The sequence below is a fragment of the Pseudoliparis swirei genome, chromosome 10 (assembly GCF_029220125.1).
Source record: "Pseudoliparis swirei isolate HS2019 ecotype Mariana Trench chromosome 10, NWPU_hadal_v1, whole genome shotgun sequence".
Classification (NCBI taxonomy): Eukaryota; Metazoa; Chordata; class Actinopteri; order Perciformes; family Liparidae; genus Pseudoliparis; species Pseudoliparis swirei.
In genome coordinates this window covers 3,476,345-3,491,736 of record NC_079397.1, presented here as the reverse complement: position 1 = coordinate 3,491,736, position 15,392 = coordinate 3,476,345, and the positions used below count along the sequence as shown (strand labels likewise).

Below are 15,392 nucleotides of genomic sequence, written 5' to 3'. Positions count from 1 at the left end.
ACAATAAACGTAAACTTAAAAAATACAGGACAATCCAAGCGAGAGTTGTGTGTGTATATCATTTATTTAGAGAGATGTTTAGGAGTTTTATCGAAAGTTTTGTTTATTTTATATACCCATCTTATAAAGATGACATTTTAGTTTGTCTTCTGTGCAAAGAATACAGTTTAATATCATCGTGTTTGTTGAACATTAAATATATATACCGGTGTGTAACTATGGAAAATACAAATGATATGTTCATTTTAAATCACTTCTTAAAACCCATTTTTATAGAACAGCTTTTAAGTGATCTAGTCTTTTTATGCAGAACTTTGGTTCCCCTAATTTAGTTGTCTGTTTTTAATTTATTTATTTTTTATTTTATTTTTTATTTTAATATATACTTTTAAATGTAATATTGGTTTCTTGCTATTCCACTTGTTTTGCTTTGACTCTCTGTGGAGCACTTTGTAAACATTGTTTTTAAAGGTGCTATATAAATAAAGTTTTTATTATTATTATTTTTAAATTGTATTTATGCTACGCATATATTTGATCAAGTTTATTAAACAAGTATTACTGTTACGGCTACCGGATACTTCTGTATCTACATGTGGAACTAAATGTTCACAAGCGTGTTGTTGCTACTCGGACCTCTTTTCAATGCACAACGGTCCGTCTCGGTAACTCTTCCGTCTCAAAATGGCGGAGTATGTGAACCTCGTCCGAAGGGCTTTTGAACAAATAAGAGGTCACGGCGGAATCCGAGGGTTCTGTCTCCAGATATTGAGGTCAGTTTAACTTAATAGTTGTTATTGTTTATTCTGAACCGCTTGTTTGACTTTGAGAGGTTTGTAAATAGATGTAAACCGGTGTTACGGTTCAACCTGAGACCCTGTTAACTGGCGACCTTCGGTCGAATGCGTCTGTTGTTGTCATGGTTACGACAGCCGTTCGAGAAATAGGATAGAGAACACGTATAGGTGTCCTCGTGAATGCCGCTCGGTTTAATTGAGTAATACGTTGTCAAACCCGATACATAATAATATATACGATACCAAATAAACAATGCGGCATTCACGAGGACAGCTCGCTGCGTGTTCTCTTCCGGTTTCAACAGCTGTCTGTAACCACGACATCAGCGGACCTTTTCGGTTTAAAGTCGCCAGTTAACACGGTCGCTTTTTAAACCGTAACACCGGCCTGATAAAGGAGCCCGGAACCCCCAGAACACGTTTAAATATACGTCAGACGTGTCAATGTGTTGTGTGGTGTGAATGTAATAAATAACGAATGTATAATAGCAGTAAAATGGTAATAAAGTGGAGCGTACTGTATGTTTTGGGACTGTCAATGTGGCAGGGTGCAAGATGGGAAGGTGGGACCCCTGATTGGTGTGGATAAATATGGAAATAAATACTACGAGGACAAGAAGTACTTCTTCGGTGAGTCGAGGAGCATGACATTTACACAAGGAAATACCTGGGTTATTTGATATGTTATCTGTCGCAGGCAAATAACTACGAATAAACTGTGTGTTTGTGTCCAGGACGTCACCGCTGGGTGATCTACACCAAACAGATGAACGGGAAGAACACCATGTGGGATCTGGACGCCAGCATGGTTCCTGCCGAGTGGTACGACCTCTTGTTTTAAATATTAGTACAACAACAATCATCATTTGGGCTAAAACTCTTTACTGATTTTCCAGGATCCATATTTGGCTCGTCTATCAACCTTAAATGATTTCAAGCCACTAAGACCATTCAATATTATCCCATTTCTCCTATAGAGATACCAAAAAAAAGTATTCCTGAGGTTTAGCTCATGTTATTGCACTGTTTTGGGTTATTGTTATGTCAAAAAGTTCTGATTCTGATATGTAACTGTAAAAAACAATGATAACTAGAACGGGCACTCGGTAGAGCGCATACCTTCACATATCAAAAGATTGGCCATTGAATTATGAACATTTTGGCATTAGTTGCATGCCAATTGGATAGAAATTGACCACGCTATGGTAAAAATAAGAGTTTGACTTTTTCTTGACCTTGACCTTTGACCCAATCGATCCCAAAATCTAATCAAATGGTCCCCGGATAATAACCAATCATCCCACCAAATTTCATGCGATCCAGTTTAATACTTTTTGACTTATGCGAATAACACGCACGCACGCATACAAATACACGGCGATCAAAACATTACCTTCCGCATTTTCAATGCGAAGGGAATAATCAGCACAAACTACATAAAAAGAAGTGTCCTGACTTGTCATTTAAACTCTCTTCAGGCACGGCTGGCTGCACTGCATGACGGAGAACCCCCCCACCACACACCCGCCGGTGCCCAGGAAGTTCCTGGCGCAGGTCCATCAGTTCAACGTGAGCGCCGACCCGGAGCGCTACGTTCCCTTCCCCACCACCAAGAAGAAGATCCACGAGTGGGTTCCGCCCACAGCCGGAGCTCAGTGAACTCCCCCTGCACTTTGTTAGTAAATTATGGTTTCCTGCCAACAATGTCCTGAATAAAAATCTCTACACAGAAATTCACGACGGGGTTTTTAATTCTGATAACAAACCCAGAGGTACTCCTGATGCGGTTGGTTTGAGTCCAATATGTGGCTTTTAAAATGTCTGCACAGCTTAATCCATGAAGTGACGGTTCAGAGGCGGAGGAACACGCCTCGTCTGCCATGCTGCTTATTGTCCAGGAGGGGGCGCTGTTCCTCCTGCGTCAGCATCAGTACCAGAGAGAAGGAGCACAACGCTTCTGAAGTCTTGGAGTCAGCGTTTCAGCCTCGACCTTCCCCTCTTCTATTCCTCTTCTCTGCTACTCCTCTCCTGCCCTCTCCTCTCTTCTCTTCTCTCCTCTCCTTTCCTGCCCTCCCCTCTCCTCTCCTCCCCTCCCCTCTTCTCTTCCTCCTCCTCTCTCCTCTCTCCTCTCCTCCCCTCTTCTCTTCCTCCTCCTCCTCTCTGCAAAGTGATCAGAACCTCTCTGTCGTTAAGCGCTGATGAGGCAGTTTTGTGAAGTCGCTGGTGCTGCAGGAGTCGTCCATCATTCCTCCCATCCCCCCATCTTCCCTCTTCTATCATCCCTCCTGCAGCTGTTATATCTCTCATCTGTACTCCTCCTCTTCCTGCTCCCCCTCCTCTTCCTCCTCCTCTTTTTGACATAAACGTTTTATTTTGAAGGCCTATACCCCCTTTAGCAAGAAGTCCACTCCCCAAACTCAGAAAAAAAAATAGAACTTTTACTTTTGGTATTATGAGTATATTTCAATGCCGATACTACTGTGCTTTTACTTCTCCTCCTCCTCTTCCTCTCTTTGATATCAACGTCTTTTTTCTCCCTCCTCGTTCTCTCTCTTCTTGCGAAACACTACACACTGTGTGTAGCCGCAGCGTGACAATACTTTGTGTGTGTGTGTGTCAACCATCGTCTGAGAGAAAGTTCTAAATCTCCTTCATATTCCGAGACCGTCGGCCTTTTCCAACTTCCTAGTTCGTTGTACGTCCTTGATTCCTTTCCTCGCCCTCATTTCAAAATTAGTTTTTTGGCCTCGTCGGTCAAGAACATTATCCCCTTTCCCACTTGTCAAATATGCCTTTGAGCTCGAGTCAGAGTGTGTGTGTGTGTGTGTGTGTGTGTGTGTGTGTGTGTGTGTGCAAAGTCCAGCCTCGTACACACACACACACACACACTGTTATCTGGCTTTGCAGATAGGAGGAGCGAGTCTGGCTGGAGATTCCTGCACTGACTCAATGTTCCCACACACACTAATTCATTCTCTTAAATCCTCCCCCTCTCTCTCTCTCTGTCCCCCCCCCCCCCTCTCTCTCTTTTGTCTGCTCCCTCCTGATTGGCAGTTTAGGTTCATTGTCACCGTGGCAAAGTGTGCCCGAGGCTGATAGGATATTCAAAAAATGCTGTGTCGAGGCTTTACACACAGGAAGCAAATACACATTTCACAATAAGAGCGTTACAAACACACACACACACACACACACACTCACTCCTCCCCTCACACACAGGGTATAGTCCCGACGACTTCAAAGAGGCAGACGGAGCTCTCTGATGGTCCCCTGAAGCGGCCGTGGTGTGCACTTTGACCCCCCGGGAGGAAGAGGAGGCATGAGGAAGAACTACAGCGCCAACCCGCTCATCTACGTGTCCGAGGTAGAAGCTTTAAACTCTGTCGCCTGGTTTTCTTCTTCTCTTCTTCTTCTCTTCTTCTTCTTTCTGTCTCTCCGATGCGTGTGTTTTAAAGGAACTCTATAAAGATTGGTTGATTTTTTAAATGTTGTTATATGTTTCCATTTTTTATTTTATGTATTTGCGACTTTTAGATTCTTCTTCTTCTTTGTGTGTGACAGTTACACACCGGGCGTGTTGCATCACGTCTGTGTGTGAAGCACCTGATTGGTCGTCTGCTGCTCCGGTAACGTCTGAGGAATGTGTACGGCAAGAGACAAGGGTCATGCAGAGTTTGCTTTATTTTTATTTTTGTATTCTTTTTTATTCTCTCACTTATCCCTGAAGTTTGAGTGTTCCTCTCTTCTTTATCCGGCCGTCACAATCTCGGCCTGCACTTTCCAAATGTCTTGTTATTAAGGGGGGGGGGGGCTGAGACGTTACTCACTTCCGGTCGAGCCAACAGACTTCTATTTTTAATGCAAATCCACAAACAAGGAAGTAGGAGCGTTTCTTTTCTTTATCGCCTTGTTTGCTCTCCGCCCTCCTCAATGTCTCCTCCCTGCACAGTGTCTTCACACGGAGTGTGTGCGTGTGTGTGTGTGTGTGTGTGGGGGGGTAAGTGTATATGTATGTGTGTGTATGTGTGTGTATGTGTGTCTGTGCGTGTGTATGCGTGTATATATGTAAATGTGTGTGTGTGTGTGCGTGTGTGTATGTGTGTATATATGTAAATGTTTGTGTGTGTGTACGTGTTTGTGTGTGTGTCTGTGTCTGTGTGTGTGTGTGTGTGTGTCTGTGCTTGTGTGTGCGTGTATGTATGTGTGTATGTAAATGTGTGTGTGTGTGTGTGTCATTAACATATAACCGTGACTCAGAAGCCTCCAGCTCCCTGTAAACAGTTCTGGACCGTAAACACAGATTGTCTTTTTCTCCATCGTCGCCTGTTTGTTTTTTTGCCGAGTCAGCGGAAAAAAAGAAACAAAAGTATTTCTCATATTTCTCATATTTCTCTCTTTTCTTTCCGTCTTCTGGCTTTCCGTTTGGTTTATTATCTCTGAGGCAGCAACAATACGGTAAATCCGTTTTTAATGAAGACCGTAATGTTTCGGTTCAGAGTTGTTGATTCAATTTTGGGATCATTTTGAAAGCTGCTGTTAAAATTCTGCAAACAAAGACAGACGCGGCCTTTTTAAATGCATCAGAGAAGTTGCTTATTGTTTTTGGGGAGAGAGTTTCATGCCTATGAAGCCGCACCCCGTTAGCTTAGTTTAGCACAAAGACTGGAAGCGGAAGCTTTTGTGAAAAGAAAAACATTTGGAATGCAAAAGTAAAGTTTTTTTATTTGCAGCAACACATTTTAGTTTCATGAGCAAAACTAACAATTTTCTGACTTACGCTCGAGAAATTAGCTGTTTCTACCTTTCTGTGCAGACTGCGCCTGCGCACTCTGGTGAGCATGCTCTTACCTCAAAGCGCTGCATACACAATGCACTCTAAACAATGCACCGCAGTGTTGTGCACACAGTCGGGAGTGTGAGAGTGATGCGCTCACCGGGGAGAGGAGTCTGGGGGCTGCTCCTGTTCCTCGAGCATCAAGAGCAACGCGACAAGGAAACAGCCGGAAGCTGCAGAGAAAATGTTTTTAAAAAACACGACTGGGCCCAAAAATGAAAATAATGAGCGTCAGCATGAATTGAGTCCCAGAGCAGAGTGAACACCTCCGTGATGCTGGAGGAGGAGACCGGAGGTGGGCGTCCAATAATGTACGATATGGAGGTCTTTCTATTTCTATCATCCTGGCCCTCATTAAAATTATTCTGTTAGCTGTTTTTTGTCGTGTACCCGACACACTGGACCTTTATTTCGTGAAGGAATGTCCCCGAGATGATTTCATATTCCCCAAAGTACGGATTTAAATATATAGCTGAAGCCTTTTATTGATATATTATATGATTATTGGCCTAAAAGGTCAAATTAAAGTATATTGACGTGAAAAAAATAATACAATCAGGCTGTAAAAAGCTCTTTATTTTGCAAAAAACCCTCAGTTCAATTCTGCCTGTAGAAGACCGTCTGTCTTATCTCCAGACACACGCCATCAGTGCAACAGTTTATGCTAATGTGGTCAATAAAACAGCATCAGGGTTTGTGAAGAAGCGGCCGTGAGATTAACCTCGACGGTGCGGCATCCATCTGCTGCAGAGCCTCTTCAATGTACAACCAGAGACAACAACAACAACAACAACAAAAGAAGAAGCGCCACCCCCATTTCTTTCCTGCCGTTCCCATTGAAGTGCCCCATTGTTTTAGTTCCCCCGCTAGGCCGGGACAAAGGGGACCCCGTCCCTCCCTAAAGACATGCTTTTATAGAGGCTGAAAAGAGGAGGAGGAGGAGGAGGAGGAGGAGGAGGAAAACTTCGTCAGTCCCTTTGTGGGAAAGAGAGAGAGAGTTTTAATGTAGAGGCTGCAGAGAGAGAGAGGAGAGGTCGTGAACACTCTGCTTCCGATCATTGAGTTCTCAGGAAGTAAAGATTGACCCTGGTTCGAGAGGTTCTTCATGGAACCATAAATGGTGCCATAAAGAACCATTTTATGAAGGTTCTTTGAGGCACCTGTATCGGTCATTTGAAGAACTCTTGAAGGAAATGGTTCCTTAAAGAAACCCCGGTTTGAAAGGTTCTTTGTGGAACCATAAATGGTTCTCCGATGGCATCACTCTGAAGAACCATCTCCGGTGTGTGGAGACCAAAAACAGAGCAAATTTTAAAAAAGGGAGTTTGCGATCAACGCGACTCCGTCTCCGCTCGACGTCTTCATGAGCAACCGTTTGCTCAAGGGTTCGAGTCGTTTTGTTCGCAGCTGGTTTCCCAGCAGATCGTTTGTAATGATGCACCGGAAGCGGTGACTCAGCGGTTTGAGGCTGTGACTCCCCGGTGAGGGTCGTGACTCGGCCCCCGGAGTGAGTCTAATGGCCTCATCAGGAGGTGGAAGAACATTCAGGGGCGTGTCGTTGAAAAGTAAATCCCCAAAATAGATCCGGATGAGTTCAGTCACATGACTTCAGGGTGACACAGATGATAAAGTTATAAAAGCACAAGCAATAAGTGAAGGAAAGTTTGAGAAGGGGGATTTATGAGGAGAGAGAGAGAGAGAGAGAGAGATAGAGAGAGAGAGATATATAGAGAGAGTGACAGGTGCAGGGAAGGAGACGCATCGTAAAAAGAAAATGTAATTGCTGGCACTAAAGCAATAAGCCATAAGAAGAAGAAGAAGAAGAAGGATGAGGAGGAGGCGAAGCAGGAGACAGAAGAACAAGGAGAAGAACAAGGAGAAGAAAAAGAAGAAGAAGGGGGAGACAGAAGGAGAAGGAGGAGGGGGAGGAGGAGAAGGAAGAAGAAGAAGAAGAGCTTCAGTCCACAGTGAGGCGTTGGAGGTCACTCCGCGTGATGATGGGATGTTTTATGGTCGAGGCTTCTATCGGCGAGGATTATGTCATCCAAAAATACATCACACACACTCCCTGCTCCAGTTACTGAGCCTAAAGGATGTGTGTGTGTGTTTGTTTGTGTGTGTGTTTGTGCGTGTGTGTGTGTGTTTGTGCGTGTGTGTATTTGTGTGTGTGTGTTTATGCGTGTGTGTTTGTGTGTGTGTGTGTGTGTGTGTGTGTGTGTTTCATTGATTCTGCTCTGCAAGGGGATGAAAGGCGACTCGCAGCTTTTATTCAAGTCTTTCCGTCTCACCTGATGCAGACGTGTTCCCAGCTGGCGGCTGCAGATTATTATATTTTAAGCTCATAAAAGGTTCCGTGCCACGGTGACATCGGCCTCAAGGAACCCGGCGGGAGTCGTGACTGTCAATGTTCAAAATGTAATCTGACTCTCTTTCGCCAGCGGCGTTTTCTTTCTTCTCTCCCGACATCGTTTACTCGTGTAATGGATTGGAAACCCTGCAAAAATAATTCCGATGTGTCTGGACTGCTGGTCTACGCACAGATGGCAAATAAAAAACTTCCTTGAACGCAAACACAGAAAAATGAAGCCAACCGAAAAAAGGTTCTTCAGAGAGATGCCACATAGAGGAACCATTTCTGGTTCCACAAGGAACCTTTCAAACCAGGGTTCTTCAAAGAACCATTTCCTTAAAGAGTTTAATAGTTTTCCTTAAATAGAACCTATAAAGGTATCTCAAAGAACCTTCAAAATATGGTTCTTTAAAGTACCATTTATGGTTCCACGAAGAACCTTTCAAACCAGGGTTCTTTAAAGAACCATTTCCTTAAATAGTTCTTCAAAGAACCTATAAATGTGTCTCAAAGAACTTTCAAAGAATAATTCTTCATGGCAGCATTTTTGTTTCCACGAAGAACCTTTCAAACCAGGGTTCTTCAAAGAACCTATATATGGTGCCTCCAGCGAATGAATGCTTCTTCAGGTGGTGATGGTTCTTCGTAGAACCACAAACCCTTTTTAAAGAACCATTTAAGAACCATTATTTTTTCCGTGTGCAGGAATATAAACACGACGTGACCTCGTCTCCATCCCAGTTTCTGTCTCCAGCCGTCTGAGAGGGAAAGAGGAAGTGGAGAGAGTTCCACTTCCTGTCTGACTCAGAGAGAGAGAACCGGGCCGGATCAGGACCGCTCTCGCTTTCTGTTCACGTCTGGGGTTTCTGTTCTCACGCGTATTAAAGAACTCGGGTTCCCCGGCGGTGGAATATGGGAACCGATATGCGTACGTCCTCCAGATGGGAACGTTGGGTGGAGGGAACACATGTAGGACGCGTGAAAGGAAACCACAGAAGAAGAAGAACCTCTTAAGCACGGTGCGTCCTACAGGTGTGTCCAGTTCCCTTCAGTCAGTCATGTGGGGAGAGAAGCGAGAGAGATGAGTTATGAGAGATATGAGATATATGAGTTATGATATATGAGTTATGAGATATATGAGTTATGAGATAAATGAGTTATGTTTCAAGTTTCAAGTTTCAAGTTTTTATTGTCACATCCCCTTTTATACAAGTATAATCGGTTCGTGAAATTCTTATGTGCAAAACACCCGACAGCAGTAGCAGACTAAAAAAAGAATAAGAATGAGAATAAACTATACAATATCCACACACAAAAAAGAAGAAAGTATTAACAATATATATATAAAACAGTGTAATAGAATATACATCATGACAATATATATATATAAAACAATGTAATAAAATATACACTTTTTGAGACTATATATATATATATGTATATACATACAATATATATATACAATATATATATATATAAACAATGTAATAAAATATACACCATGGCCATAGATATTCACAGAATATGTTCTGGTGTATAGTGTTAATGAGGGTCTCAGTCCTTGTTCAGCAGCCTGATGGCCTGACTGAAGAAGCTGTCCCTCAGTCTGTTTGTGCGGCACTTGATACTGCGGTATCGCCTGCCTGACGGTAGAAGGGTGAACAGTTTGTGGCCGGGTGGTTATTGTCTTTCAGCATCCGTTTGGCCCTGGCCACGCACCGCTTGGTGTATATGTCCAGGATGGAGGAAGCTCACCTCCAACGATGTACTGTGCCGACCGCACCACCCTCTGTAGTGCCCTACGCCCAGGGCGGTGCAGTTCCCGTACCAGACGGTGATGCAACCTGTCAGAACACTCTCGATGGTACTGGTGTAGAATGTTCTGAGGATGCGGGGGGCCATGTTGAATTTCCTCAGTCGCCTAAGGAAATACAGGCGTTGTTGGGCCCTTTTCACCACGTGAGTGGTGTGCGTGGTCCATGTGAGGTCCTCGGAGATGTGCACGCCGAGGAACTTGAAGCTGCTGACCGTCTCTACTGCAACTCCGTCTATGGAGATGGGGGTGTGCTCTCCTCTCCGCTTCCTGTAGTCCACGATCAGCTCCTTGGTCTTCTTGACGTTGAGGACGAGGCTGTTCTCCTGGCCCCACTGTACCAGTGATCCAACCTCCTCCCTGTAGGCTGTCTCGCCGGCGACGGTGCTCAGCCCCAACACTGTTGTGTCGTCAGCAAACTTGATGATGACGTTGGAGCTGTGCATGGCCGGGCAGTCGTGGGTGTACAGGGAGTAGTAGAGAGGCTCAACACGCATCCCTGAGGGGCTCCCGTGTTGAGGGTCAGCGGCTCTGAGGTGGTACCGCCCATCCTCACCACCTGGCGGCGGCCCGACAGGAAGTCCAGTATCCAGCTGCACATGGTAGAGTGCAGGCCTAGACCTCTGAGCTTGGTGTCGAGCTTGGCGGGAACAATAGTGTTGAACGCTGAGCTGTAGTCCACAACCAGCATTCGACACAACAGTTCCTCCTCCAGGTGGGAAAGGGCGGTGTGAAGTGCCATGGCAATGCGTCGTCGGTGGATCTGTTTTGACGATATGCAAATTGCCATGGGTCCAGCGTGGCAGGCAACATGGAACAAATGAAGTCCTTGACCAACCTCTCAAGCATTTACTGACAATCGAGGTGAGGGCTACGGGTCTCCAGTCATTCAGGCAGGTTACCTTGGGGTGTTTGGGGACAGGCACAATGGTGGACATCTTGAAGCTCTCAGGAACAACAGCCTGGGACAGGGAGAGGTTGAAGATGTCTGCGAAGACTCCTGCCAACTGGTCTGCACATGCTCTGAGGGCGCGCCCGGGATGTGGTCGGGACCTGCTGCCTTCGGATGTCCACCCGCTTGAAGGCTCTGCGACGTCGGCCTCTGAGATGATCAGCAGGCTGGTCTCCTCGGCGGCGCTGCCTTCGGCGGGCTGCCGCTCACGTCCGAACCGAGCGAAGAACGTATTTAGCTCGCCTGGGAGGGAGGTAGAGGAGTTCTCTTCACCGCTGGTTCTCCTCTGAAGTCCGTGATTGTCTGTAGCCCCTTCCACACACCTCTCACGTCATGGCTCTTGAGCTTCTCCTCCACCTTGTTCCTGAACTCCCGCTTGGCAGAGCCGATGGTCTTACGGAGGTCGTAGCGGGCTCTTTTGTATTCCGCCATATTCCCGGAGTCAAAGGCGGTGTTACGCGTGCGGAGTGCAGCGCGAACATCGCCATTTATCCACGGTTTCTGGTTGGGATAAATCCGAACCGACTTGGTAGGAACAACGTCATCTATGCATTTCTTGATGAACCCGGTGACTGAGGACGCGTACTCACTGACGTTGTTGTCCGACGCGACCCTGAACATATCCCAGTCCGCACGTTCAAAACAGTCCTGTAGCATAGACTCCGATTGGTCCGACCAGCGTTGCACTTCCTTCACAGCGATTGGTTGCTGCTTAAGCCTCTGCCTGTAGGCGGGGAGTAGTTGGATGGAGCGGTGGTCCGATTTGCCGAACGGTGGGCGGAGGAGGGCTTTGTATCCATCCCGGAAGGGAGTGTAGCAGTGGTCTAGAATCCGCTCCCCCCTCGTGTTGCTTTTTATGTGTTGGTAAAACTTCGGGAGAACTTTCTTCAGGTTCGCTTTGTTGAAGTCCCCCGCCACAATAAAAGCAGCCTCGGGGTGTGCCGACTCCTGCTCGCTGATCGCCCCGTAGAGTTCCTTCAGCGCTATGTCCGTGTTAGCTTGAGGCGGAATGTACACAGCAGTTACGGTGACTGCTGTAAACTCCCGCGGTAGCCAGAATGGTCGACACAAGAGCATTAGGTACTCCAGGTCCGGGGAACAGAACGACTTGAGAGTATGTACATGACTTTGGTTGCACCAAGATCTGTTTATCATGAGACATACCCCCCCTCCACGATCTTTACCAGAGAGAGTCTTTGTTCTGTCCGCGCGGTGGACGGAAAATCCTGCCGGCTCGATGGCTGAGTCGGCAACATCCTCCGACATCCATGTCTCCGTAAGGCAGATGATGCAGTTGTCCTTAGTTTCCCGGTGGAATTGAATACGAGCCTGTAGCTCGCATAGCTTATTGTCCAAAGACTGTACATTTGCCAGTAAAATGGTGGGTAGTGGGGGTCGATTGGCTCGACGTCTCAGCCTAACCAGCACGCCAGCTCGCTTCCCCCTCCGTCGGCGACGTTTGCGTGAGATCGCGCCTAAAATGGACGGAGATAGTTCCGCTACTGTTCCTGGCGGGACGTCCGAGTAAGAGTTGAAAAACTCTGGTAGGCGGCGAGCAACTGCCGATCCAATCTCCAGAAGTGTGCATCTGTCGTACGTTAACCGGCTGCTAACGTTTTGTGCAAAAATAGTCGCAATAAGAAGAATAAATATAAAAAAACTGCTACAAAATCCGGGAGCTCGCAACACAGCGGCCATCACGTACGGCGCCATATGATAGGTATGAGATATGAGTTATATGAGTTATGAGAGATATGAGTTATGAGAGTTATGAGAGATATGAGTTATGAGATAAATGAGTTATGAGAGATATGAGTTTTGAGATATATGAGTTATGAGAGATATGAGTTATGAGATATGAGTTATGAGAGATGAGTTTTGAGATATATGAGTTGAGAGATATGAGTTATGAGAGATATGAGTTATGAGATATGAGTTATGAGATATATGAGTTATGAGAGATATGAGATATATGAGTTATGAGATATGAGTTATGAGATATATGAGATATGAGAGATATGAGTTATGAGAGATATATGAGATATGAGATATATGAGATATGAGAGATATGAGTTATGAGATATGAGATATATGAGATATATGAGTTATGAGATATGAGTTATGAGAAATATGAGTTATGAGAGATATGAGATTTATGAGATATGAGTTATGAGATATATGAGATATGAGAGATATGAGTTATGAGAGATATGAGATATATGAGTTATGAGATATGAGATATGAGATATATGAGATATGAGAGATATGAGTTATGAGATATGAGTTTTGAGATATATGAGTTATGAGATATATGAGATATGAGATATATGAGATATGAGAGATATGAGATATATGAGTTATGAGATATGAGATATATGAGATATGAGAGATATGAGTTATGAGTTATGAGAGATATGAGATATGTGAGTTATGCAATAACTCTCATATCAGAACCTTCGCTCACATCATCAAGAGGTCTGACCGGGTCACCTAAACATGGGAGGGAAGAACCCACCAGAACATCCTGCACCGCCCCCGATGCAGATTGTTCCCACCCAGGAACTTTCCCAGAAAGAACATTCCGGTTCCCTCACAGACCCGTCCCCGACTCCGGCAAACATTCCAGAGCTTTTCCCAAAAAAAAACATCCGGAGCCCCACCTCAACTCTCCCGACCAGGAGCAGGAAGTGCTGCAGGAAGTCACAACACATCTCTGGTGGGGGGGGGGGGGGGTTAGGGTACATTATGTTCTGTAAACATTATGTTATGTAAACATTATGTTATGAACACGCACACAAAGGATTGGGTACGTTTTATTATCGTATCGTGAGTTCTGACATCAAAGCAGAGAAAATGCTGAGAGCCTCAAACGGTGACATTTAGATGAAGAACTGAAACTACAGGCACGTCAGAGAGAGAGAGTGTGTGTGTGTGTGTGTGTGTGTGTGGGTGTCTGTGTGTGTGTGTGTGTCTGTGTGTGTCTGTGTGTCTGTGTGTGTGTGTGTGTGTGTGTGTGTGTCTGTGTGTGTGTCTGTGTGTGTGTCTGTGTGTGTGTGTCTGTGTGTGTGTGTATGTATGTGTGTGTATGTATGTGTGTTGAATCAGCCTCGATGCAGAGTGCCATGGCGCTCACCGGGGGGTCTTCGAGGGTCCGGCCTGTCACACACACACTTGTCACGGTGGTTGACCCGCCGTCCTCAGGCAGTGGGCCGCAGGTCGACAGGTGCGTGAAAGAGGGGGATGAGGTCTGGGGAATGGAGAGAATGTGAGGCGGGGATGAAACACCTGTCGGTGTGTCGGGCCGAGCTCTCACGTGGCGTGGATGAATACTTCATGCCGTATCACATGACGGCAACACTAACTGGTTTTCTTTATCAGTCATGCCAGAGTAGACCGGCTGTGGCCTTAAATCATGTATGACCCTCCCCCTTTTTGTTGGGTGATTCATCATCTGAGGCTTCACGGTCACCTGCCCGAAAATATGTGATTTTAATCCGGCGTACACACAAAGAGTCTGCATGCAACCGATGAGGACAGTAAACGAGAAGAGACGAGTATCAGCTGATCATTGTCTACTTCACATACATTTCAAAATAAAGGGATTAAAGGAAATATTACTCTTCCCTCCACCGTCATTTATTTGACAACTACACTTCCTTTATTCTTTGTCGGATTATAATTTCAATCCAAAACATGTGAATATCATTCAACATTTTAAGTTGTTATATAGATTAATCTGCATTGTGTTTTTAATAAGAATAATGTAATACTTTATATAAATATATATTTTTAATGCATATATTGTATATATTCGTAAAACTACTTCTTTTTAAACACTACACAGTTATTTTTTTCTCTGTTTATTACCTTTAGTTTGATCCACAGAGAAAAGTATATATCTTGATGTATACTTTGACTTCCATAGTATATATATATATACTTTAAAAAATAATATATATAAATATATTAATTTTTAAAGTATATACTGTATATTTTCATATAACTACCTTTATTTGAAAACACTACACAGTTGTTTCTCTTGTTTATATATATTTTTTTAATGATTATTATATATATATTTTTAAAGTATATACTGTCAATTTTCGTTAAAGTACTTTTATTTGGAGCTCGGGTTATGAATTAATTAAAGTGGGCGTGTCCTCAGAGTGGGTGTATTCGATATCTCCCGCCGCCCCTCCCTCTGTATAAACCGGTGGGCGGGGCTTAATCACACATTGTGTGCTTCTCTGGCTCGCGGGAGCGTTTGGAGGGATTACCGGGAGCGGGGCTGACCGGGGCTTCGAACCACACCGTCGGCTCGGGGGTCTACCGGGCAGCGAGCAGCGGCACGGACGTCGCCATGGCCATGGCGACGACGGGCAACGGGCAACTTTACGCGTGAGCACGAGACGCGACGGGAAGACGAGAAGACAACGAGACCTGTAATATGTCCGGAGCTCGTTGTTCCGCAGCGGAGAAAAGTTCACCTGGAGCGGCGCGGCGACCCTCCGCTCCGCGGGGGGCCCGTTAACGGACAATGGTAAATATGCGTCCTCCGTTCACCGGACACGCTCGTGCGTCTCTACACCGAGCGGACCGTCGAGTTCAGTGGAGAAGAAGAGTTGGAAATCCTCCTTTCCTTTGTG

The 15,392-nt window shown here is 45.2% G+C and overlaps 2 protein-coding genes across 3 annotated transcripts in view; both read left to right on the top strand.

The window, feature by feature from the left end:
* The first annotated feature begins 661 nt into the window (after nt 1-661).
* ndufa12 (NADH:ubiquinone oxidoreductase subunit A12) lies at nt 662-2,534 on the top strand. The gene is made up of 4 exons (XM_056425066.1): nt 662-773; nt 1,345-1,427; nt 1,532-1,619; nt 2,276-2,534. Exons 1-4 carry the CDS (start codon nt 685-687, stop codon nt 2,454-2,456), a joined length of 441 nt encoding a protein of 146 aa, XP_056281041.1. The 5' UTR covers nt 662-684; the 3' UTR covers nt 2,457-2,534.
* A 1,367-nt stretch (nt 2,535-3,901) lies between these two features.
* LOC130200532 (transmembrane and coiled-coil domain protein 3-like) overlaps nt 3,902-15,392 on the top strand; it is a 42,057-nt gene continuing 30,566 nt past the window's right edge. The window contains exon 1 of one of the 2 annotated variants that reach the window (XM_056424899.1): nt 3,902-4,161. In XM_056424899.1, the coding sequence (XP_056280874.1) occupies nt 4,117-4,161 (45 nt within the window). In that variant the 5' untranslated portion in view covers nt 3,902-4,116. Of the gene's footprint in view, nt 4,162-15,029; nt 15,287-15,392 lie in introns of those variants that run through there. The other variant, XM_056424900.1, reaches the window with a different exon arrangement.